This window comes from Lethenteron reissneri, chromosome 21, assembly GCF_015708825.2.
Source record: "Lethenteron reissneri isolate LAM-NWPU_2019-01 chromosome 21, ASM1570882v1, whole genome shotgun sequence".
Lineage (NCBI taxonomy): Eukaryota > Metazoa > Chordata > Hyperoartia > Petromyzontiformes > Petromyzontidae > Lethenteron > Lethenteron reissneri.
The window spans coordinates 10022513-10045278 of NC_083799.1; the positions used below are offsets into that span (position 1 = coordinate 10022513).

Sequence of the window (22766 nt, forward strand, 5' to 3'; positions counted from 1 at the left end):
CGCTCCTGAGCGAGGACTTGAGTGAGTAAGGAGGTGAGTGCTTGCATGAAAGCACCTCTCGTCCTCTGCTCCACCTTTCTCTCCCATTGTTCCTTCTGTTGACATTTTCCTCTTGCCATGTTGAGGTGTTGTGTTTGGCAATATTAATTTTAGTTTAAGATTCATCATTTCTTTCAATGTTCCAATCAGACACTTAAAATGTTGTTTCCCTGCAGAGAATCTATTAATTTCATTATCTGCGGTGACAATTCAATCCAATAATGTTTTTTTGTCTTGGTTTTACTGCATCATTTGTATTGTTTCTCATTTTTGTCTGTCAGGTTTATGCAGTTTTGTTCACTCTATGAGCACAAACCTAACCCAAGAGTGTGCCTATCATGTCATTTGCATAAAATACTCAATTTATCAACTCTCACACGATTCTATTCATGTGTCATTAATCGATTATATAAGAAGTAATTTTAATTCATGAAGTAGGAACCAGAGTTTCCATAGGATCACCAATACTCGCCACCAGCAAAGTGATGCAGTCTTAACAAATAGTGCTCTTATTACTGACTTTCAGGGTATAATCAAGAAGATGATGACGATGATAATGACGATGATGACAATGATGGGAGGCTTGCAGCTTAACTTGTTGTGTTATTTTATTTACAAATGCTGAGAGATAGAGATTTTATTTTCTTGGCTAATTCATTACTCCGATGTATTTCTTCATCATTTAACTGCCCATTATATTTATAGAATAAAACATAGATACAATGAACGTGGAATCTTTCCTTCATGAATTAGGTCCAATTATTGGAGTTATACAACATTTAAACCGTGTTTTGCATGATGCGTATGCATACATTACGTTATAACTCTTAACCTGAACGTAATATCTACGAGCCCACTATCGAAACGTCATACCCCATGCCTCTTTTTAAATACCTAAACCCGTGTAAATTACAATATGAAAGCCAACTGATGGGTTTTAAAGAAAAGTTTAGAGCATAAGGAAATAGCCACCGATTTAATAACGAAATTAGCATGGAGTCATGAACCCAGAGACCTGAGCCAATTCCCGGCCCCTTTTCACATCAGTGGCGAGTGATACCTAACCCGGTCCTGGGGCCCCTCCTTCACCAACCAGCACTTACCAGCGTGGTCAGGTACTGTCAAACAACTTCCTGACCACCAAGGCCCACGGAGCACTGGCGGAGCCAGTGGGGGGTGGAATGGCACGTGCCCCCCCCCCCAATAATCCGATCGAAATCCCTAATTTCGATCGGATCATTGAGGTTTATTAGTAATAAATCGGCATTTTGCGACCCCCACTGCCACTGTGTAGCATCTTATTACTTGCCAGGGACTCTGTGAGAGGATAGGACAATAGTCTGAGTCCATAATTGGCAATAAGTAACGGCAAAGCAGTTATAAGTAACTCAGAATTGTGCGCAGTTGCGTAGACAGCACACGACTTCCTTGAAGGCAAACACCTTCAGCGAGCGCGATGCCGATCACACACGGCTCGAATTCGACCCTCGATCGTTGGCTGCGCCATCCGCGCACACACGTCGAATAAAAAGCAAGGGACAAGTCCTTACTTACTAATAACTCCTCTATAATTTTTCATTGCTGGAGGGGATGCCCCCCCCCCTACCTGAAAATCCTGGCTCCGCCATTGGTGGGGAGGCCACCATACAGCAGTGGATTCACAAAGGGTTGGTAGTATATAAAAGGCACCGATAATCATGAAAATTGGTGAGTTTTTTTCACTGAATGTTTTTTTGAAAGATGTCTATTTTGCAATCACCCAAGGACCTGGAGTTCTTAGACAAGGACGGCATCACAGACGAGACATTCGAGCGGCTGGAGGCGGCAGTGCTCGACCCGGGCCTCTCGCCGGCGCTAGTGCGGGAGTCGAGCCGTGCCGCCGACTCGCTGTGCTCGTGGCTCCGCGCCGTCTACGCCTACGGCCGCACGCGCCGCCTCCTACGCCCGGCCGAGCTGGAGGCCGCTGCCCTCGAGGCCGCGCTGGCCACGGCCCGGCGCTCGCTGGGCCGCCAGCGCCTCCACGCCGAGCAGTTGAGCGGCGAGCGGCGGCACGCAGTCGAGGAGCTGGAAGGCGCCACGCTGGCACGGGATGGGCTGCTTGCCCGCGTCCACGATGCTTGGTCGCGCCTGCAAGAGGGCGCGCACCTGCGGGTTGCGCTGTTGAGGCACAAGGGCGGCTGGGAGTCGCTGAACCGAGAGGCGCGGGCGCTGTTGAGCACCGCTGCCGGGGACGCCCTCTTGGCGTCGGCCAGCGCGGTGTATGCGGCGCCCTTCGACGGTGCTTCCCGCCAGCGGCTCCTGGTGGCGTGGCTTCGACTTTGCCTCGATAGCGATGGCAAGGATGGAGACTTCACGCCGGCTCCTCCCAGCAGAGCCCAGCAGGTGACATGTGACGGCGACCCAAAAGAAAACGTCACGTCAAACGTGGGCGAGGGAGGTTCGACGACGGGACCGGGCGCTGTCATCCCCGTGCGGACGCCGTTCTCACTGCGAGACGTACTGGGTTCGGAGGAGGAGGATGAGAGATGGCATCAGGAAGATCTGCCGTCATATGCTGGCGCCAGGGAGGCGTTCCTGATGGCACAGGTGTGCGCGCGACATGTGAGACGGCGGCGATGCCTGTTCTTTCTGGACCCTGACGGGCAGGCGGCGACCTGGGTGCGGCTCATCGAGCGAAAAGTGGCCTCGAAGAGAAACGCAGCAGATCAACAGCGGGGTGCAAGCGCAGGTAAATTTGTCTATGTCTATGTACGTATGTTGCATTTCTTTCGACTGTGCTAATCAGAGGTGCGGGGGAAGGACGACAAACTAAACACAAAAAGTATTGTAAAAAAATTAGTTTTCAATCTAGATTTAAAAGTGCATAGTTACAGTGGCTTCCTAATATTACTAAGACAGAATATCTCCTGGGGAAGTCATAATTATCACTCAGTGCACTAGAAGTAATTTCTGTTAATACGGCATTGTTTTTAATCTCCACTAAAAATAGGAGTGGGTGAACCTTACAACACACAAAAGTCTAAGATATTTTGATTAGGACATATGTCTCTATTATACACAACTCGCTGTGGAATGGCAGCCAAAAACAGGAAAATGCATGATGGTATAACTAAATATTAGATAGATGAATTAAATTGGAGCAAGAATAACATCTATAATAAACCCACAGAAGCAGACCTGATGCGTTGCTTTCAGACATGAGGCCGCACATGGTTAATAATGATGATATTGTTGCTGTGATATGTGATTTGAAGCTTAGCCACTTCTCTTAATTGGGTGCTTATGTACACTTTGTACATATGCACAGCAGCTACCAGTGTGAACGGTGAGGAGCAGCAAGGCAGTGATCTGCAGGTGCTCATGGTTACAGATCCAGCACTGGAGCAGAGGCTTGTGGGAGCTGCAGAGAGAGGTGATCTTGTGTGCATGCGTGTGGATGTGCATCTACATTTAGAGATGAACATTGTGTCTGCTCTCTGTCCACCAAAATATAATTATTGTCGCACTTTACTAAGTCCTCTGATAATATGACCAAATCACCGAGAGTGCACCCGATCTCATACAATTTTAGAACATAAGAAGGGGTGCCTGAATTGAGTTTTCATGGGTGACCACCATGCGTAAGACAGGTGCTATAATCGGCTGTGGCGCTACATTGTGGGCAGCAGAGGGCAGTGCAGCAGAAACCATTATTTTACTCTACTATGTCCCGATTTCTATGCTCCCCGCCTTCACTAACCTGCACTGACCAGCGTATTTCAGTGTAGTCAAAAAACCTGCATGATCCGCATGGCGTAGGGAGGCCCTATCCACCAGTGGATTGACCAAATAGTTGTACCATGTACACTTAAGTCATTTCGCACACTGTTCATGGGTTCGCATCCATTTTGGCAGGGCATAGTTTGCCAGCAAAGTGGTTTACATCACCTTGAATGCGTGCATAGTACAGCCTGCCCATTATGACTTTGGATCGTAAAAGATGTAAACGATTGACGTGCAACTTCACAGGGCTTCTCTTATAAATTGCCACTTTATTCAGTTACCAATTACATTGTATGTTTTGTGTACCCATGCACTCCAGGAGCTACTGTGCTGATAACCCACGTGGAGAGAGAGGACATCACGTCCTGGCTGAGAGACCTCCTGTCGCAAGAGAGGCCGTGGGGCGTGACCGAGGGCGAGCGCAGCCTTACACTCGGGGGCCAGGTGGTCACAGCCCGCCATGGTTTTAGACTCTACTTAGCCACGTCGCTGCCGTTGGCACTGCATGCTGCTCGTGGAGGTAAGCCTGGGCATTTTGTTACTGTCATCGTTTTCATCCCATCGTAATAATAATTATTATTATTTATGATCTATCCATTACTGAATGAGGGCCTCCACAAGCCGTCACCATCCATTATAGACTTGCAATACAACAATCTGTCGAGCACCTGCACACAAGCGTGATTGCATCCCTTCACTTGCGTGGGGAACGGGTTCTTGGGCATGTTCCCTCCTTTGCCTGCCACTCTGTGATTAGTCTCGACCACCGGCCATTATCCCTTCTCGCAATGTGTCAGGTCCCAAGCTCACTTTTCTTAACAGTCAGTACGTTTTGATTTAAAGCTTTTGTGACTGCAGGGATTCATATTCTTGGTTCTTTCGGTAAAGTCACGTAGAAGGGAAATAATAAAATAATACAAATATAAAACAATCAAATTCTCACGTTTCGACTGCAAAATGTTATTGCTGTGGATTTCACACCTGATGATGATGATGATGATTGCTTGTGTTGCAGTCGAAACGTCGTGAGGATTTTATTGTTTTATATCTTTATTATTTTATTATTTCCCTTCTACGTGACTTTACCGAAAGAACCAAGAATATAGTCAGTACGTTGTCTCTGACTCACTGCCAGCGCCAGTGACCTTGCTTCTGGACCCGGCAGCGTTGAATGGAGAAACATTGAGATGGGCTGGTGTTTAACAAGGCCGCAGACCTAGTCCCCTTTAAAAAAATGCAGGGGACTGCATTAGCAGTCAGAGTTGGCAGACGGGCCAATTGCCTGAAACATTAGCCGATTATATATTATTCTGTTATAAGGCATTGTTAATGATGACCGGGGGGAGTGCCATGTTGTATTGGCTAGTGCATAGGTCGACTATCCCTTAATTGAGTACCTGGTGTGGTGTGTAAACATCCACACTGGGAAGACAAAGGCGGCCCGGACACGGTGCAGGCCACACCACCCCTTTCGTACGCCATGCCGTACTTCATGAGCGCTCACGAACAGCACTCGCCCCAACCGTCTATTAAACGCTATACGGGGGATCTCTGTCTTTCTGTGTGTGTGTGTCTGCAGCGGGATTCCTGGAGCCGCTGCTGGAGGTGACGAGCGTGCTGGACGTGTCTGTGGAGGCCGAGGGGCTGCACGACCTCGTCCTGCAGGAGCTACTCCGCGCTGAGCGGCCACGCTACTCTGGGGAGCAACACACTCTCACGCGCGACCTCCTCTTCCTGGACAAGCAGGCGCGCGTTCAGCAGGTGACCACTGCATGCGCTCGAGCATTCTCGATCCGCCGCTAAGTGATGGCCTGTTGTCAACATCGCTGTCAGATATTCTCCAGAGAGTAACTTTGCCTTGTTGGTGTAACCAGGCCAACTTCTTGCTGCAATGCTGGTTTGTCCGGTATTTGTAAAATGTTTTCATGCGGCTTATGAGCTTCTTTTATTAATTCCATAATTGTTTGTTGTTTTCAATAAATAGAGAGAAAGTAAGCTAGAAAGCAACAGGCATATTTAGAACTGCTTTTAGAGTTCAGTTTGTTGTCCTTCTCCCACACCTCTGATGAGCACGGTTGGCTACATACAGTCTGCATACATACATATATACCAGTGCAAACTGAAAGTATCTTAAACTTAATTTTTATAGTAGTAGAATGGTGTATACTTTCAAGTTTTGTTTCCCTTTGCATTTCAGGACAATTTGATCGGAAAAATAGCAGATTCGCCAACGAGCCTCATCGAGAACAAATCGCTTGTGCCATTTATAGAATCAACAGAGAAAAACTCGGCTCAGACTCGCAACGATCGGTCCGACACGGAGTTGCTTTGCGCGAGGCACGAGGCGACGCGTCGCCCATACCAGCCGGTCGCCCGGCGATGCGTTGCCATTTTCACGGCGCTTCGTCGCACCGCCCACTTGAACGCGCTGTACTTCATGCCGGCAGCGGAGTTTTTGAGCTCCGTGAAGCGGGCGTTACCGGCGTGCGATTCACTCGTGTTCGCCGACGGCACCGCGCTGTCGGTGCCTGAAGTGAGAGCGCTGGAGCTCATCCACACGCTAACAGAGAAGCTGTACGCGCGGATCGCGCCTGGCATGCTGCACGCGCACGCCAGAATGCTCGCGTTCCTGATCGCAGCTGAAGACTTGAATGTGAGCGCTGCAGAGCTGACGTTATTCGCTCGAATGTTGGCCGATGAGGATCGCAGTGAAGTAGAGGGCGATGAGAAGGAAGAGGGCTCTGGAATGGAGGGCGAGGAAGGGACGGTGCCATCGGACCACAGGGAGCGGCCAGGATGGATTCCCCGTGAGCTGTGGCAGACGTGCCGTGAGTTGGAGACACGCCTGCCACATTTCCACGATCTCCGACGGTGCCTGGCCCAGGACGAGCGAGCGTGGCGTGAGTATTTCGGCCACGGCGGTGGCGTTCGACGGGGTGGCTGCACGACCTTCCTGGGCCCCGTCCCTTCCCGTGAGCTTGAGCATCTTGACATCTTCCAGAGAGCCGTACTGTGGACAGCGTTCCGCCCCGACAGTGTCGCCGACGTGATTTCGGCCGTGGCCGTGAGCCGGCTGGGCGGGGACGTTGCAGAGCGGAATGTGCCAAGTCTGGCAGAGATGCTGGCTGCGGCACCGTCGAACCGTTCCCGCGCTGTTCTACTGCTGGTGGAGGAGGTGGAAACCGCGGACGTTGGGCCGATGCAGCTCCTTCAGGAACTTAGTGGCAGTGCGCAGGTGAGGAGCAGAATGACGCATGGGAAGGCGACAATTTTGAGGCGAGCTTTTACTTAATTAGCATTTTTTACACTAGTATAGGTTTACTCTGCGTTTTTGTTTTTTATTCAAAAAAATAATTGTGTATAACACCTGCATCCAGAAGAGAGCCATGTGGCTAAACTATCAACTTCTTCTCTCTCAGAAAATATTCATCTGTGTTTGTCTTATTTCAAATATTGTCTCTGGGGCAGCAACAGTTTCACTTTAAAAATAATTTACATGTGTAAGGCCCATTTCATCCTTAGATCCCAATGTGCCCTGTGTATGGAAAGCAGTGAATAAAGAGAACCAGGGTATAGGGCCAGGACTAGGGGTAAAGGCTAATTTAAAGAGGTGAGTTTTCAAGACAGACTTTAATATGCGCAGTGTACTTGATTTGGTAAAAACACAGCAGTCTGTATTGATGAGCCACAGAATGTTGATGACATTGGTATCACACATAATGCGGTTGAAATTGAAAATCTAATAGAACAAGTGTAAAGGCATTGAGGTGAGCTCTCCATGCCGCTTGAGGGCAGCCTGTCCAATTAAGAAGGAGTGAAACCACATCATCAGCCACCTCTGAACACCCCTTGAAAAAAACCTCACCCTCGATTGTAACGTTGGTTCAGTATTGCCCCTTCAAAAATAATCATATATATCCAACTGATCCCATGCCCCATCTCCAGCACGCAACTCCATGCCTCATCTACGTGTCTTGAACCAGAATTAGAGAGGGATAGTTTTACATTAATTGTTGCTCCCTTCCTCAACAGTATTTTTGAGGTGGCACCATTACTGCATATGGTTTAACATCACACGCAAGGCATCCTAACACAATTTAAATTAACGCGTACTTAATCGCTGAGGCAGCAATATATAAGTTTGTTGTGGTGATGATTCATAGGCTGGTGCGTATACGTACCTTCACCAATCAGGCAGTGTTGCAGTGGCCTAGTGGTGTGAATCCTGTCGTCTGAACACATTCCTGCGGAGGGAGCTGGTAGGAACGTTGGGTTGCTCGGTCAATGGCCAGGGTCAACGGCGGCGTGTGTGTATTCTGCCAATATGCCCGACTGTGAGGGCGGACACAAGCCGGCGTGAGTAGGTTAAACGTTGAGTTTTATAAGGGCACCACGGGGTGACCAGCCCCTCCCCACCCAGCCCCACCCCCACCCTCCCCACCCAGCCCCTCCCTCCCCACCCAGCCCCTCCCTGCATGACGAACGGACGGACACAATAATCCCCTGTGGGCTGGTGTAACCAGGAGGTTCCTACCAGTATTACGTTGCTGAGCTTTGACAGTGTGTCCTTTTCTGCTGAACAGATGTAAAGATCCTGGGATGTCATTTACAAAGGCGACCATTTGTTCAAACCCCGAGTCGGAAAATTTTCCACAACTATTGTGCTTTCCCTTGCACACTTCCCTGTTGGTAGAAGCTACTGCACCGATATAATATTTTTTTATTTAAAGCTTTCGTGACTGCAGGGATTCATATTCTTGGTTCTTTCGGTAAAGTCACGTAGAAGGGAAATTATAAAATAATAAAAATATAAAACAATATAAATTCTCACGACGTTTCGACTGCAACACAAGCAATCGTCATCAGGTGTGAAATCCACAGCAAGAAAATTAGAAGAAAAAAATAAACTTTGAAGGGAAAAAAATTCTATTTATTATTATTTTCCTTCTACGTGACTTTACCGAAAGAACCAAGAATATGATTTAATATTATGATTTCCCACAAGTCACAATAGTATTTGTCTATTTTTTTTCATGATAGCCAAATAATACCAACGCCTCTAATCCAGTTTAACACCAAATGAAATAACACGAGCATTGAAACTGCCCAAGTAATTAAAACGACCAAAATACCGTACATTGCGGGAGTAACTGATAAACTAGCCAGATGTTTGGGGAAAAACATCCGAGTCAGATTTGCCACGGTACATAGAATACAGAAATTAATATCTGATACAAAAGATGTATTACCGAAGCTATCAACAGAAATCATCAAATAATACATTGTTTAAATGCACGCCGATACAGGCCACCATACTTCAATAGGGATTACCGTTGGTACGGCTATTTTAATAAACACAATAGACAGGAAGGACAAGTTCAAAGGGCTCGCACAATGCGCATGCATAACGTACGTTGACTCATTAATCTCCCCCCCCCCCCCCCCCCCCACTTTGCACAAGAGCGCAGAACTGTAGTTACCACATCTATGCCTCTATATAAGGAACGAAACAGGTGGACTTCAACACAAATCTGGCTGTCGCCTAATGAAGCTAGTTATAATTACTGGCGAAACGTCATACTCAGATTGTAAATGTTGTGGCTTAGTTCTCCAACACACCGGTGTGCTGTACTATTGACGAATTGGCCACGTTCTGTTTACATGACAATCCTTACTAGTTGGCTGTGTCGGGTGGTGGCGGGTTTAAATGACACATTTATATATTTACGCGATCTAACCCAAAAACACATTCCTGCGGAGAGAGCTGGTAGGAACGTTGGGTTGCTCGGTCAATGGCCAGGGTCAATGGCGGCGTGGTGTATTCCGCAAATATGCTCGACTGTGAGGGCAGGCACAAGCCGGCGTGAGTAGGTTAAACGTTGAGTTTTATGAGGGCACCACGGGGTGACCAGCCCCTCCCCACCCAGCCCCACCCCTCCCACTCCCCACCCAGCCCCACCCTCCCCACCCAGCCCCTCCCCACCCTCCCCACCCAGCCCCTCCCCACCCTCCCCACTCAGCCCCTCCCCACCCTCTCCCCACCCAGCCATACCCCTCCCACTCCCCACCCAGCTCTCCCCACCCTCCCCACCCAGCCCCTCCCCACCCTCCCCACTCAGCCCCTCCCCACCCTCCTCTCCCCACCCAGCCCCACACTCCCCTCCCCACCCAGCCCCTCCCTCCCCACCAGCCCCTCCCTGCACTACGGACGGACACAATCATCCCCTGGGGGCTGGTGTAACCAGGAGGTTCCTACCAGTAAAACCTCTATTATGGCCTCTAATCCAGCTTGATAGTGGAGTGGTTTGGTGGAACGGTCATAGGTGGGAGTCTTATATGTGAAACATCCATCTACGGCACAAGGAGGTGGTAATTACAGAAGGCAGTACAAGGAAGTAGGTTTCTGACTGTCTACAGGCGCTGAGTTTTTATATCTCAATTTTATTGATATATATTTCACTTGGGAAATCCATTCAGATGGAATATCTTATTTTCAAGGGTGTCCAGGGTGTCGATGGTCCACATATATAATAACAAATTAGGCTTGGATAAATTTCGATTTAAAGCTTTCGTGACTGCAGGGATTCATCTTCTTGGTTCTTTCGGTAAAGTCACGTAGAAGGGAAGTAATAAAATAATAAAAATAAAACATAATAAAACAATTCTCACGACGTTTCGGCCACAACGCAAGCAGCCGTCCTCAGGTGAAAACCAGGTCCGTCGAGGCGACAGAGTCTGAATGAAACAGCACACGAGCTTGGAGCATATATATAAGCTGGGCGCATTGACAAAGGAATTTGCATATCAAAAGGAATTTAGCATATTTATGGGAAATGCAGGAATGTGATTAGTACTGCATATGCATGTGCATTATGCAGGATTAACAGCATCAAAGGGAGCTGCAGTTACTGCTGCTGCAGCAGTTGCTGCTGCTGCAGTTTCTGCTGCACTTGCTGCTGCTGCTGCACTTGCTGCTGCTGCTGCACTTGCTGCTGCTGCTGCACTTGCTGCTGCTGCTGCACTTGCTGCTGCTGCTGCACTTGCTGCTGCTGCTGCAGTTGCTGCCTTATCCATTTTAATATAACACTATGTATTATTCTACCCACCCTAATGTGTATCATACTGCTATATGTTTACTGTACAATTACGAGTAATGTATGGTGTCGTAATTGTACAGTAAACATATAGCAGTATGATACACATTAGGGTGGGTAGAATAATACATAGTGTTATATTAAAATGGATAAGGCAGCAACTGCAGCAGCAGCAGCAAGTGCAGCAGCAGCAGCAAGTGCAGCAGCAGCAGCAAGTGCAGCAGCAGCAGCAAGTGCAGCAGAAACTGCAGCAGCAGCAACTGCTGCAGCAGCAGTAACTGCAGCTCCCTTTGATGCTGTTAATCCTGCATAATGCACATGCATATGCAGTACTAATCACATTCCTGCATTTCCCATAAATATGCTAAATTCCGTTTGATATGCAAATTCCTTTGTCAATGCGCCCAGCTTATATATATGCTCCAAGCTCGTGTGCTGTTTCATTCAGACTCTGTCGCCTCGACGGACCTGGTTTTCACCTGAGGACGGCTGCTTGCGTTGTGGCCGAAACGTCGTGAGAATTGTTTTATTATGTTTTATTTTTATTATTTTATTACTTCCCTTCTACGTGACTTTACCGAAAGAACCAAGAAGATAGGCTTGGATAGTGCCCTTCATCCATGGAACGCAGAGCCATGTACACAATATGCATAAAACAAACAGTAAGCATACAAATATATCAATTACATTTACAAATGGCAATAGTAAAAAGGAGGGAAAGAGCCTGAAGATAAAATTAGGTGCAAGTTTTCTGAAATAGGAATGTTTTAAGTTGAGACTTAAAAATCTCAATTTAAGCCAATTCCTGAATGTCTTTTTAACAAAGCGCACAATGACCCGAGTACAAACAACAACTTTACTCTCGTTACATTATATGTGGCGGAATTCTCAGAGCCATTCCGGCTTTTTTCCACGTGATGAAAAAAATCTAAATACTAATTGCCAAAAAAAAATCTATATCGTGTCAAAATGTATTGATATGACTTAGACATCTAACAGCGTCGTACAAAGGCAGGGGGAAAAATACATAATAGCATTGTTGGAGCCACAGCAGATGCCTGGGAGAGTATAGTATTAGGTTTTCATAGGATCTCTTAGGGCCTATAACTGTCCTCACCAATGTAATATCCCATGCCCCTAACCGCTACCCACTTACCTTAAACCCTTGTGCATAACCATGAACCGCACACCCTTAACCGAACCCTAACTCCTCACCCTAACCGCGGGGCTACAACTAAGTAGCAGGGAGGAAAGCAAACGATGCTTTTGAATGGTGCGCAGGGCACGGTGAGGATGCTGTCGCTGGGGTGGAGAGGTGAGCGGCTCGCTGAGCGGCTGGCAGAGGAGGTGAACCTCTGCGCCGAGCGGGGCCTGTGGCTCGTTCTGCACGGCCTGTGCCACGCACCGCGGGACTGGCCGCCGCGCGCCGCGTCGCTGCTGCAGCGAGTGCTCACCCACGGAGGTGCGGTGCACGGCGATGCCAGCGGTAACGTGCAATTACGGCCGCGATATTCACAGCCAGCGCTGAGCGGTACGATTAGCGATGTGAGAGTGATCACATCGGTACACGTTAGTCCCCACGACGTACAGGTTGGAAACACGGTCGCCGACAAAGAAAATGGAACAATGTGAAACGTGCTCAAAGAAGCGTGGAGAGGTACGCTTGTGTCGAGTTGCATTAGAGACGGGGAGAGAAGCGCATGGATTGGCGCGCAAACACATTTGAGAGACGTATTGACCGTGAAGAAAATGAAGTGGGCTTGGGCAGGACACGTCGCTAGAAGGCATGATGGCCAGCGCTCAAGGCTAATGTCGAGTAGTAGCCAAAGAAAGGAACACGCCGGAGAGGACGACCACCAAGGAGATGGAGAAGAGGATCAGCTGATATGCAGGAGCTAGACAGATTTTGTTGTATCACGAAACGACTTGGGGAGACCTTCATCCAGCGGTGGAGTAGATAGATCGGAGCTCGTGATAATTGTTTAACCTGCAGGTGGCTCACGACTGTGAATGGCTGGCGTGAAAGGATGAAGCGATTCATAAATTAAAACAAATATTTACACCCAAGGTGCATGCATAGAATTACATGTATAAGAATACATCATTTATGCAAATGATGTCAGAATGATATTCTAATATTACATTTAGGCGAATGGGGGGGGGGGGGGTACAAAACTATAGTAATGAGCCAGGAACTGCTATAAACAATACAGGTGACTGGTTAAAATGAGGCAAACGAAAACAGCTGATGCGTGAGCCGTGTGTTTATGTTGGCAGAAGACGAGACTGTGCTGGGACAGGAAGATGCTCGTGTCCACCCTGATTTCAGGCTGTGGCTCGTTGCCACAACGGACAGCGCCGCACGTCTGCCAGGTGCTTGGTATCTCTGCGCACTTCCTTGACAGCCCTGGAATATTACAGTTTGATCCATGTATAGATACCCCATTAATTTATAATGGCTCTTTTTAGTTTTTAGTCTCAATAGGCCATTGAATACTGTGAAAGTGACAGCTCCATATTTTACAGCATAGAGTATGTTCAAAGATTTAACAAGTGAATTGTGATTGGTGGGGGACACACATAGAGGCTTAGAAATAAACGTCTTCTTTCTCAAATGTTTATTTTATTGAATTAATTGGCGATTGGTCTGAGCCCATAAACTTGCTATGCTTTAGAACCAGTTTTAACTATGGGTAACTGAAATCATATCCAGGATCTCAGCAGTGCTGGCTTAGCACTCTGACCTCTTAGCCACTTGGCCACTTCAAACGACTTGTTAATCAATGGAATGTTAGCAACATACTGGCTTGCTCTATGTATGTTGAACGTCTTTCACTCCGTACGTAGTCAACCGTGCTCATCGGAGGCGCAGACCAAAAGTCACCCCTCACACTGGTAGTGATTGACATGCCATATTTTTGACACCTTTGGAAAATGTTGCATATTTGCCTGGAACATTGCTTTGCTTTTCCTTGGAACACATTTCACCGCCACAGGCATCGTTTTGGAGCGAGCGCTGAGGTTCGTGTGCCGTGCGCAGCCACGTTTTGCGAACAAGCTGGCAAGCTGCCTTTCTTGCGTCGAGACCAGCGAGCCGAGCAACATAGGCGTCTCGAGTGCGGTCAGCTGGGAGGGACGGAGGGCGACAGGAGGGACCGGGCATGCTCTGCACCCTCGTGACTGGTCAACGGCACTGGCCCGCCTGCACGCCGTGCTACTGCACAGGCGAGGCTACGGACGCCCGGCGTTCGTGTGCCCGTATTCGTGGTGCGTCTCTCACTCCATGCGTATCAAGTAACGCACAAACCCGTGTACAATAAGCTCAGCCTCTTGCATTATGCAAAAACCATTAACATCGTTCCTGAAGCATTGCACTGTGGTTCTCTTGTCTGAGGTCACCATAAAATACATTTGGCTAAATTTGACTCAATGACAGACAGCAGTGACAGAGAGAGAGAGAGAACTGCAGACTAGTTTTGTCATGAGTATAGTATAGTTGCTGATGCTCACTGAGATCAGTGTTTTTTAGTTTTAAAACACCAAACTCTGGAACATAGGACATTTTTTCAACCAGATATTCTGAATTTTTCACCAAATCCCAGGGATAAGGGTGTTGAATGTTGGAGTGGTGAAATTGTATAATTTTAGTTGGCTGTGTCGGGTGGTGGTGGGTTTTAACGACACATAAACCTCTATTATGGGTGATATTGGTCGCGAAAGCCTATGTGTTAAATTGTTTTTAAATGTCATCTGAAAAACCTTGGGAAATCTTGTAAAGCTACATTTATCTATACCTGCTCTCTAAATATGCATTATATTTGCATTGGGATTTCATATACCTGTGTATTTTATATGTAGGTATGATTTTATGTGTTTTAAATTGTTATGCATGTTTGTAATAATGTGCAATTCTGCGTACTGTTGTGTGTATTTATTGTGGGTGGGGTGAGTGGTGGCGCAGTGGTTATTGCACTGCGCTAATAACCCATTGATTCAGGATCATGGCTAACATCAGTGGCGAGTGATATCTGAACTGGGTCTGGGCCTCCCCCTTAAACAACGCACACTGACCAACACGTATGGTCAAACCATCACCATGACCAACACGGCATTAGGAGACTTTCATCCAAGCAGTGTATTCACAAAGGGCTCTTATGGAACGATATATTAGGCCTTCTCTTCCACATTTCACTAATAAGGTTTCAAATGTATTGGCACCTAATGCACATACCAATTCTCCTTTTCTAGTAATACTATTTGTTAATAACTTGTATTTTGTCTCCAACTAAGGTCACGGTCAGATCTGATCATGGCGCTGAATCTATTCACTCACCTTAACGAAACGTGTCAGGATTTTTCTGCAGCACTGGAGTATCTCTTGGGTAAGTGGTCATCATTGCCGAAATATACGTGAGCCTCAGCTGGAGAAATCTGACTTTATTCAACCGAGTTTCTCTTTCACTATTGAAGGACGTTTGTATATGTGTACTTGCATGCTCGCGAATGTGTTCTATGCTCTTTAAAACCATTTTCAAATATCCAGGCTTTTAAAGAATACCCACAATGACCATTACTATCTCGGCCCACCTTCCTATTAACCTCGGTCGATTCAAACCAATATGAGTATATTGTGCGGTGTGGTCAACAGCGTATGCAATGGAGAGGAAAAAAAAGACTGCTGGGTGTGGTGATGGACACTTCAACCCTTTGTGTACCATACTCTTTGGTTCTTTCGGTAAAGTCGCGTAAGGTAGAAAAATAAATAATTTAGACCAATACACGAATGGTTCGTAAATTTAGTTCGTGAAACGTTAAAATAAAAGCAAACAATGCATGTATGTATGTTGAACTTCTTTCGCGTCGTATGTAGCCAACCGTGCTAATCGGAGGTGTAGGGGGAAGGAAAAAAGAGAGCAAAATTATACAAAAAAAAGACAAAAACCAACACACATGAAACAAAGCACAGACATTCCAAATGCTTAACAGCACACTAACATGTTTGAGCCGGATTGTGGCATGAAATAACATTTACCCCCAAAACGTTAAATAAACAATTGCGTTGTTAAAGATAATTAATGCAGGCTCCGCAATGTCTCGCTCACGCCACAGCTGGCAGAAGGAACTCGAGGGAGCTCCCGAAAGGCCCTCGAGAGAGCGGCATTACAACGCGGGGCAGCAGAACGCGACAATGAACACACAACACGACACGCGACTCACAACCCCCCCACCCCACTCCCGTGTACACAGCCCGCCCCCGCCTCCACCACGCGCATTAAAGCCACAATACATGACAATAAATATCCTGACTTAAAGCTTTCGTGACTGCAGGAATTCATATTCTTTGGGTCTTTCGGTAAAGCCACGTAGATATAAAAAATAATAATAAAAATAATAACGATATCACGACGTTTCGATCGCAACACAAGCAATCGTCATCAGGTGGAAAGATAGAGCAGTAGAACTGCTGAACAGGAAAGGACTGCTGCAACAAGAGGTGATATTTAGGTTTGAGGTGGGTGTCACCCAAGGGTAAGTAGGCGGGGTCAGAGATGGAAAGGAGTCCCGTCGCCGCACGCACGCACAGCAGCTGCGTTAAAGGGAGAGATTGGCATGTCAATGTAAACGAGTTTAATGGGAAGATAGCGTGTCTGTGTCAGAGGACCGGGCATAGCGCCACCTCGTGGGCAACACAAGCTGCGGCGTTGGCTGCTGCACAGTAAGAGGCCAGCGTATCAACGCAAGAGAACCACCGTAACGGTGGCCATGTCAGTGAGAAATACAGCCTATTATACAGCGAGAGCTACCGTTACATCGAGGCAAAAGGGAGCAGCGGTGGCTATGTTAGTGAGACCTTAGTCTGTTATTGTAAAGACATTTAATAAGGTGATGTAATTCAGAGAGTCGGAAATAACTGCTAAACAACGGCAGGAAGGATGGAAACATCACAGCAAGTTATGACTTTACCTGGTTAATAACATCCTTCCAATGATTGCTCAGTTTGTACCCATCTTCTCGGTTGAAATTGTGTCTGTGTTTATATATCTGGATGGCTTGATGGACAAATCTTTGATGGCTGCTCAAAGGTTTGCAGAGTACCTTGGTCTCGGAAAAAAGCAATATCGTGTGAACCCACCGCGTTAAAACAGTGATCAGCCACGGCAGAGGTATTGGTTCTGCAGTGTTTCAAGTCTGCCTTGTGTTCGCGAACACGGTTCGAGACATGTCGTTTCGTTTCCCCAAAGTAACTGCTACCGCAGACACAACTTAGTCTGTAGACACCAGGGTATTGCATGTCAGGAATCACATCCTTCACAGATGGGATCAAATCACGGATTTTGTGTACTGTGTTGAATCGAATTTGGATCTTGTGTTTGTTCAAGATTTTGGAAATCTTTTTGGTAACACCTGCTATGTATGGCAAGGTGATGGTTTTGATTGGGTCTTCAGATGGTTCTCTCCCCATGGTTGGGGAGACAGCTTTGCGTATTGTGCGGTTTGAATATCCATTCATCTTGAGGGCTTGGTGTACGTGCTCCAGCTCACTGGCTAGGTGTTGCTGGTCGGAGATGCAACGTGCCCTATGGTGTAGTGTTTTGATGAGGGAGTTCTTCTGGGCTGGATGGTAGTGGGAATCGGCTTTAAATAGGAATCCGTGTGGGTGGCTTTCCTGTAGACAGAATGTCCCAACGAGCCATCAGGTCACTTTTCAATTAAAACATCCAGGAATGGTAGCTTGCCATCATTTTCTACTTCCATGGTGAATTTGATGGATGGCTGTATGGAATTGATGTGTACTGTGATGGCCTAAATAGGTGTTCTCTCTTAATATTTGCCCCAATGTGACAAAATATACACAAACCGGTGAAATAATAATAATAAACGCGATTCATAACTCGCACATTTTTCTGGAATCGTACGGAATGTTCATTTAAGAACTCAGAGGTACGGCGCCATGGCTCAAAAGTCCCTCATTCGGTAGCCTGGAGACTGCCTGAACAGGTGATGGCCTGAACAGGTGACAGGCTGAACAGGTGAGAGCCGTGAGTTGCTGTTTGAAAGTGGATGGTGATTGAATGCTGCACTTGTGCAGTGGGAGAGAGTTCAAAATGATCGGTTCGGCCACGTAGAAACGATGCTCAGCTATAACAGTACAGGAATACCTTGCACCTTCGTCTGGTTAGGAACCATAGCTTAGACGAAAGTCAAAAATGGACGAATGACAAAGCAGAGCCTTTATTTAGCCTGCAAATTTATTTTGGCCGGTGAAAAAAGTACATGCAAATAACTACAGTAAATATAAAAACGGACATGCAAATAACTACAGTAACTATATAACACAAATGCGTGCGAAACCTAAATAAACAGAAATTAAAGAAAAATAAACATAAGAATAAATATTGACTTATAGCTTTCGTGACTGCAGGAATTCATATTCTTTGGATCTTTCGGTAAAGTCACGTAGATAGGTTCAAAGAAAATAACATGAAACTACGACGTTTCAATCACAATACAAGCGGTCGACTTCAGGAAAAGGGGGGTTAGCTTCCAAAGGCAAACTGTTTATAAGGGTTTGAAATGGGCGTAGCCTAAATGTCAGTAGCCAATGTTAATGCAAGTGATGGGCAGCCACCCTGACAGTGGTTGGTTTTCCACCAAAGGGCTGCCAGGTGAAAATTAGCATGTTAATGAGAGATTAGCATGTTAACAGAACATCGCAGAGCCGCAACCGAGGGGTAGTCGGCGCGCAAAGTGGCTGTGTTGGCGTGAAGCTTGTGAAATGGGCGTAAAGCACAACTAACATCGGATGGTGGTAGGATGGGATCATTGTTTTAATGCGGTGGACTCACACGAAATGTATTTCTCTAAGACGAAGGTACTTTGCAAGCCCACTGGCTATCAACAAAGTTTCGTTCATGAAGCCATCCATATATATACACACAGACACAATATCAACCAAGAAGATGGGTACAAACTGAGCAATCATTCGGAAGGATGTTATCAACCAGTTTAAATCATAACTGGCTATGATGTTCCCCGTAGAACGCGGCGATTTGTTGTCGTGAGTAGAGTAAATATGGTGGAGAGGTATGAAGGGAGATCTTGAAAGAGAGTTCAGTGGCACAGGATGGCGATTGGTTACTGTATTTGTGTCTATGTAGGGAGTGGCAGTGTAGTAGTTGACTCACTGTGCTATGAATTTGGCCATCATCAGTGGCGAATATCTGAACCAGGCCTGGACCTCCCCAGATCCTCAAATTGGTACCTGGTGCAGTGTAGAAACATAAGCACTGGGGAGACAAACGTGGTCACCGCACCACTCCTTCTTCTACTGTGTCGGCCTTCATAAAGATTTTGATTATGATTGGTGCTCACTTACAGTAGTTGCCCAAAAAGCCTGTTAAATCTATACGGGGGATCTTTGTTGTCTGTTCATTCATATCTTGCTGTGCCCAGGCTCGGTCGTGTATGGAGGGTACATCACACGCCGGCAGGACTTGGAGGTGGTTGAGAGCATCGTAAAGCACTGCCTGCCAAGCCACAGACCGGGCGGTGCCTTGCATGCCGGTGGGGTGTACGCGTTCGTCCGTGCACTCACGGCCGCAGCAGGTAGCTCTTGACAGAGACACCCATGTCAAACTCGTATATATGTCACGTTTTCCAAATTTGAATATATTCCACAACGAGATTACAAGACAAAGTCTAATTATAGGATCCTAGGTCTGCACATAAGGATAATGAATATCAAGCCCTCACCTGGCGAGAGGGCATCAGTCAATGGATGTCATTATTATTATTGTTTTCATCAGTCTTCACCATTATCATCATCCAGATAAAATGTTTTCTTTTATTAGTTTTTTGCCCAGAGAACACCCTCCATTTACTATAGGAGAATTTTTTTCTGAAGCTAGTTGTAATTACTGGCGAAACGTCGTACTTAGTTTGTAAATGACGTGGCTTGGCTCTCCAACACACCGGTGTGCTGTACTAGTGACGAATTGCCATGTTCTTGGCTGTGTCGGGTGGTGACGGGTTTAAACGACACATATTTACGCGATCTAACCTAAAAACCTCTATTATGGAGAATTGTCGTGTTTAGATGAAGGACCAATTTGCTAATTGAAGCACAGCAAAATACACAATGCCCTCATCTGGTGAACAATCCTGATCAATGTACAATAATAAAATTAACGTGAACTACCAGACATAAAGCTAAACATTTATTGTGTTGGTGATATCAAATATATTAACTCGTTCCAGATAAAAAAATTACACTGAATTGGCTTAAATTTGTCTTAAGTGACAGCGTGGATCAAGTCAGTGGACAGGCATTGATTTTATGGTGTACTACAGTTAACAATTGTTATTTTTCTTTCTCCGTCACTCCCAGGATCATCGTCGTTCTCTCCCTCTGAGCTGGGCTTCTTTACTGAGCCAGAGCCGTCCAATTTCGGACTGTGTGACGGCGCAAAAGAGAAGGATGCCAGGCACCGCAGCCACCAAGCAGCGGAACAACTCCGCATGTGCACTTCTGACAACTGGCCCATGCCAGCCTCCCACCCGGGGCCGAAACGTCGGTGGCTACCGAGACTGGCCGTGGACAGCCACTCAGAGTATTTAGGAGGCTACGCGTGCATGGCCGAAGAACCTGGGCAAACCGAGGACGAAACGCACACAGGCCTTGGTTCCTCTGTGGAGGGAACTCGGCCTTCGTTGAAGTCATTCTTCCGATCGGAGCTCAAAGATTTTCGTTTGCACGCGATGGCGCCGTTCGAAGGAGCGTGGTCACTGCGGTCAGAAGATGGATGGAAACGGTCAGTGTGTCCGCTTGTGGAAGAAGACAATGAGGAGGATGAGGCGGCTCCATCCTGGGCCCTGGGTGGTTGTCGCGAGCCGGAAACAGAGCCTGTGGTGCGGCTGCTCAGCCGGCAGTCGGAATTGCTGAGCGCGTACACAGCCACGGACCACGTGGTCTCGTACAACCTTGCCGCGCTCTCCAGACCGGAGACGTTCCTGATCTCCTTGATGAGAATTGCTGTGTACAAGGAGAAAACACTTCCGCATCGATGCGTGCTTCATGCACAGGTGAGACTAAATACAGTAGTAGTAATAGTTGTAGTCCACTACTTAATGAGGACCTCCCAACATGGAGCAGGTTATCGAGGTTGTTTTGAGCATTATTTACCATGCTGGTCAGTGTGGGTTGTTGAAGCCGAGGAGCATAGATATGGGAGCATAGAAGTTGAGTATAATAATGGATTGTGCTGCACTGTCACTCTGCTGTCCACAATTTAGCCCTACATTGTGTAACACCTGCTGTGCATGAGGCTCCCCTATCCTCGCACCGTCCAGGCTCAACCCTGTGGAAGTTCCAAAATCTGACGATTTTGATTGATTTGTTCAGTCACTTCAGACATGCATGCAAATGATCTCATGTCATTCTTTTATTTAACTTAGCTGAAAAGATTAGACAAACAGCGATGAAATGTGGTTGTCACTGATTAAATCTGCTCATAAACTGAAAACTATGTTTCGGAAAGTGGACCCGTTTCCATACCACATCCAAAAAAGGTATCTTCAATTTTTATTGTATGTAGAACTGTATTTAGAATTTCTTTCGCACCATATGTAATCAACCGTGCTCATGAGGTGCAGGGGAAGGACAACAAACTAAACACAACAAAGCAGCGCTTTGACCGGTTTCACATAAGCTCACTTAGTTATTTTTTTTAAAAGACCGAGATGTCTTGGAGAACTCGTTCATAGCGGTTGCAGAGTGGATCTTGGTGATTGTGCGTTGGCTTGTGATTTACCGTGACGTGCGTCTTTGAAATAAAAGTGGTCAACTAAGAAATCATTCGTTGTAAATTGCACGCGTATGATGTCACGCTAAAAGCTTTCACATGACCGCGGTTATTTGTACGTTGATTCGAAACAGTGAACTTGTTTTTTGCCAAATGAATGATAATGTACGATTTTTTTTGATGCTGTATTGTTGGTCGTGCACAAACGCAAATAACAAAAAATTAACCCGTAAAAACAAAGTTTTTCACTCTAAATCCTTTATATGCGTGGCGGCTAGAGTCCTCTCGTCCTCTGGCTTGAGATGGCTGCCACCTATGGGTCAGATGATTGTCTGCCACCATTAAGCAATTGGTAATTAAATATTTAATTTGTTTTCCCTAAACAGTGTAAAATTTTGGATTTTTTTTCACGAAAATTAATTGTCACACACAACGAGTCTGTGTGGAAAATGTCAGCTCGATTGGATCACGGGAAGTGGGTTAAAAAACGAGCGAAAGATTTGCACGGTCCTAAGCAAGCAAGCGAACTTAATATAAAGGATTTAAAAATATATTCGCCTGTGGAGGACGCGGGGATCGATCCCGCGACCTTTGGCATGGGAAGCGAGGGCGCTACCAACTGCGCTACTCCGCCACGGCCTGTGGAGGGGTTACGCTCTGGGCTCTTACACTCTGACGTTCAGCCAAAGCCATGAATGCGTTCTATTTGAATATATGTAAAATAAATTTTTTTTGCCTAAAAAGTGTAAAATTTTGGGAATTTTTTTTCACGAACAATAATTGTCTGGCACAATGAGTCTGTGTGGAAAATGTCAGCTCGCTTGGATCACGGGAAGTGGGTTAAAAAACGACCGAAAGATTTGCACGGTCCTAAGCAAGCAAGCACGCAAGCAAGCAAGCACGCGAACTTAATATAAAGGATTTAAAAATAGCTCTGTCTCCCCTTTCTCTGATGTGTTATTGACGTTTATTGTTGAAGTTTATTTTAATTCAATTTACTGGTAAGTGCTATGCAGTTGTACCTGTATTTTCGTTCATGACGTGAGGATACAATTTTTTGGGATAAAAA

At 46.4% G+C, this 22766-nt stretch overlaps 1 protein-coding gene across 1 annotated transcript in view; it reads left to right on the top strand.

The window, feature by feature from the left end:
• The window catches only part of DNHD1 (dynein heavy chain domain 1), a 65821-nt gene that overhangs the window by 39353 nt on the left and 3702 nt on the right, over window positions 1–22766 (top strand). Inside the window, 11 exon segments of the mRNA XM_061555748.1 lie at window positions 1804–2767; window positions 3347–3451; window positions 4121–4321; window positions 5381–5562; window positions 5999–7036; window positions 12177–12357; window positions 13173–13268; window positions 13892–14162; window positions 15186–15277; window positions 19350–19502; window positions 20284–20978. Coding sequence (XP_061411732.1) covers window positions 1804–2767; window positions 3347–3451; window positions 4121–4321; window positions 5381–5562; window positions 5999–7036; window positions 12177–12357; window positions 13173–13268; window positions 13892–14162; window positions 15186–15277; window positions 19350–19502; window positions 20284–20978 — 3978 coding nt within the window.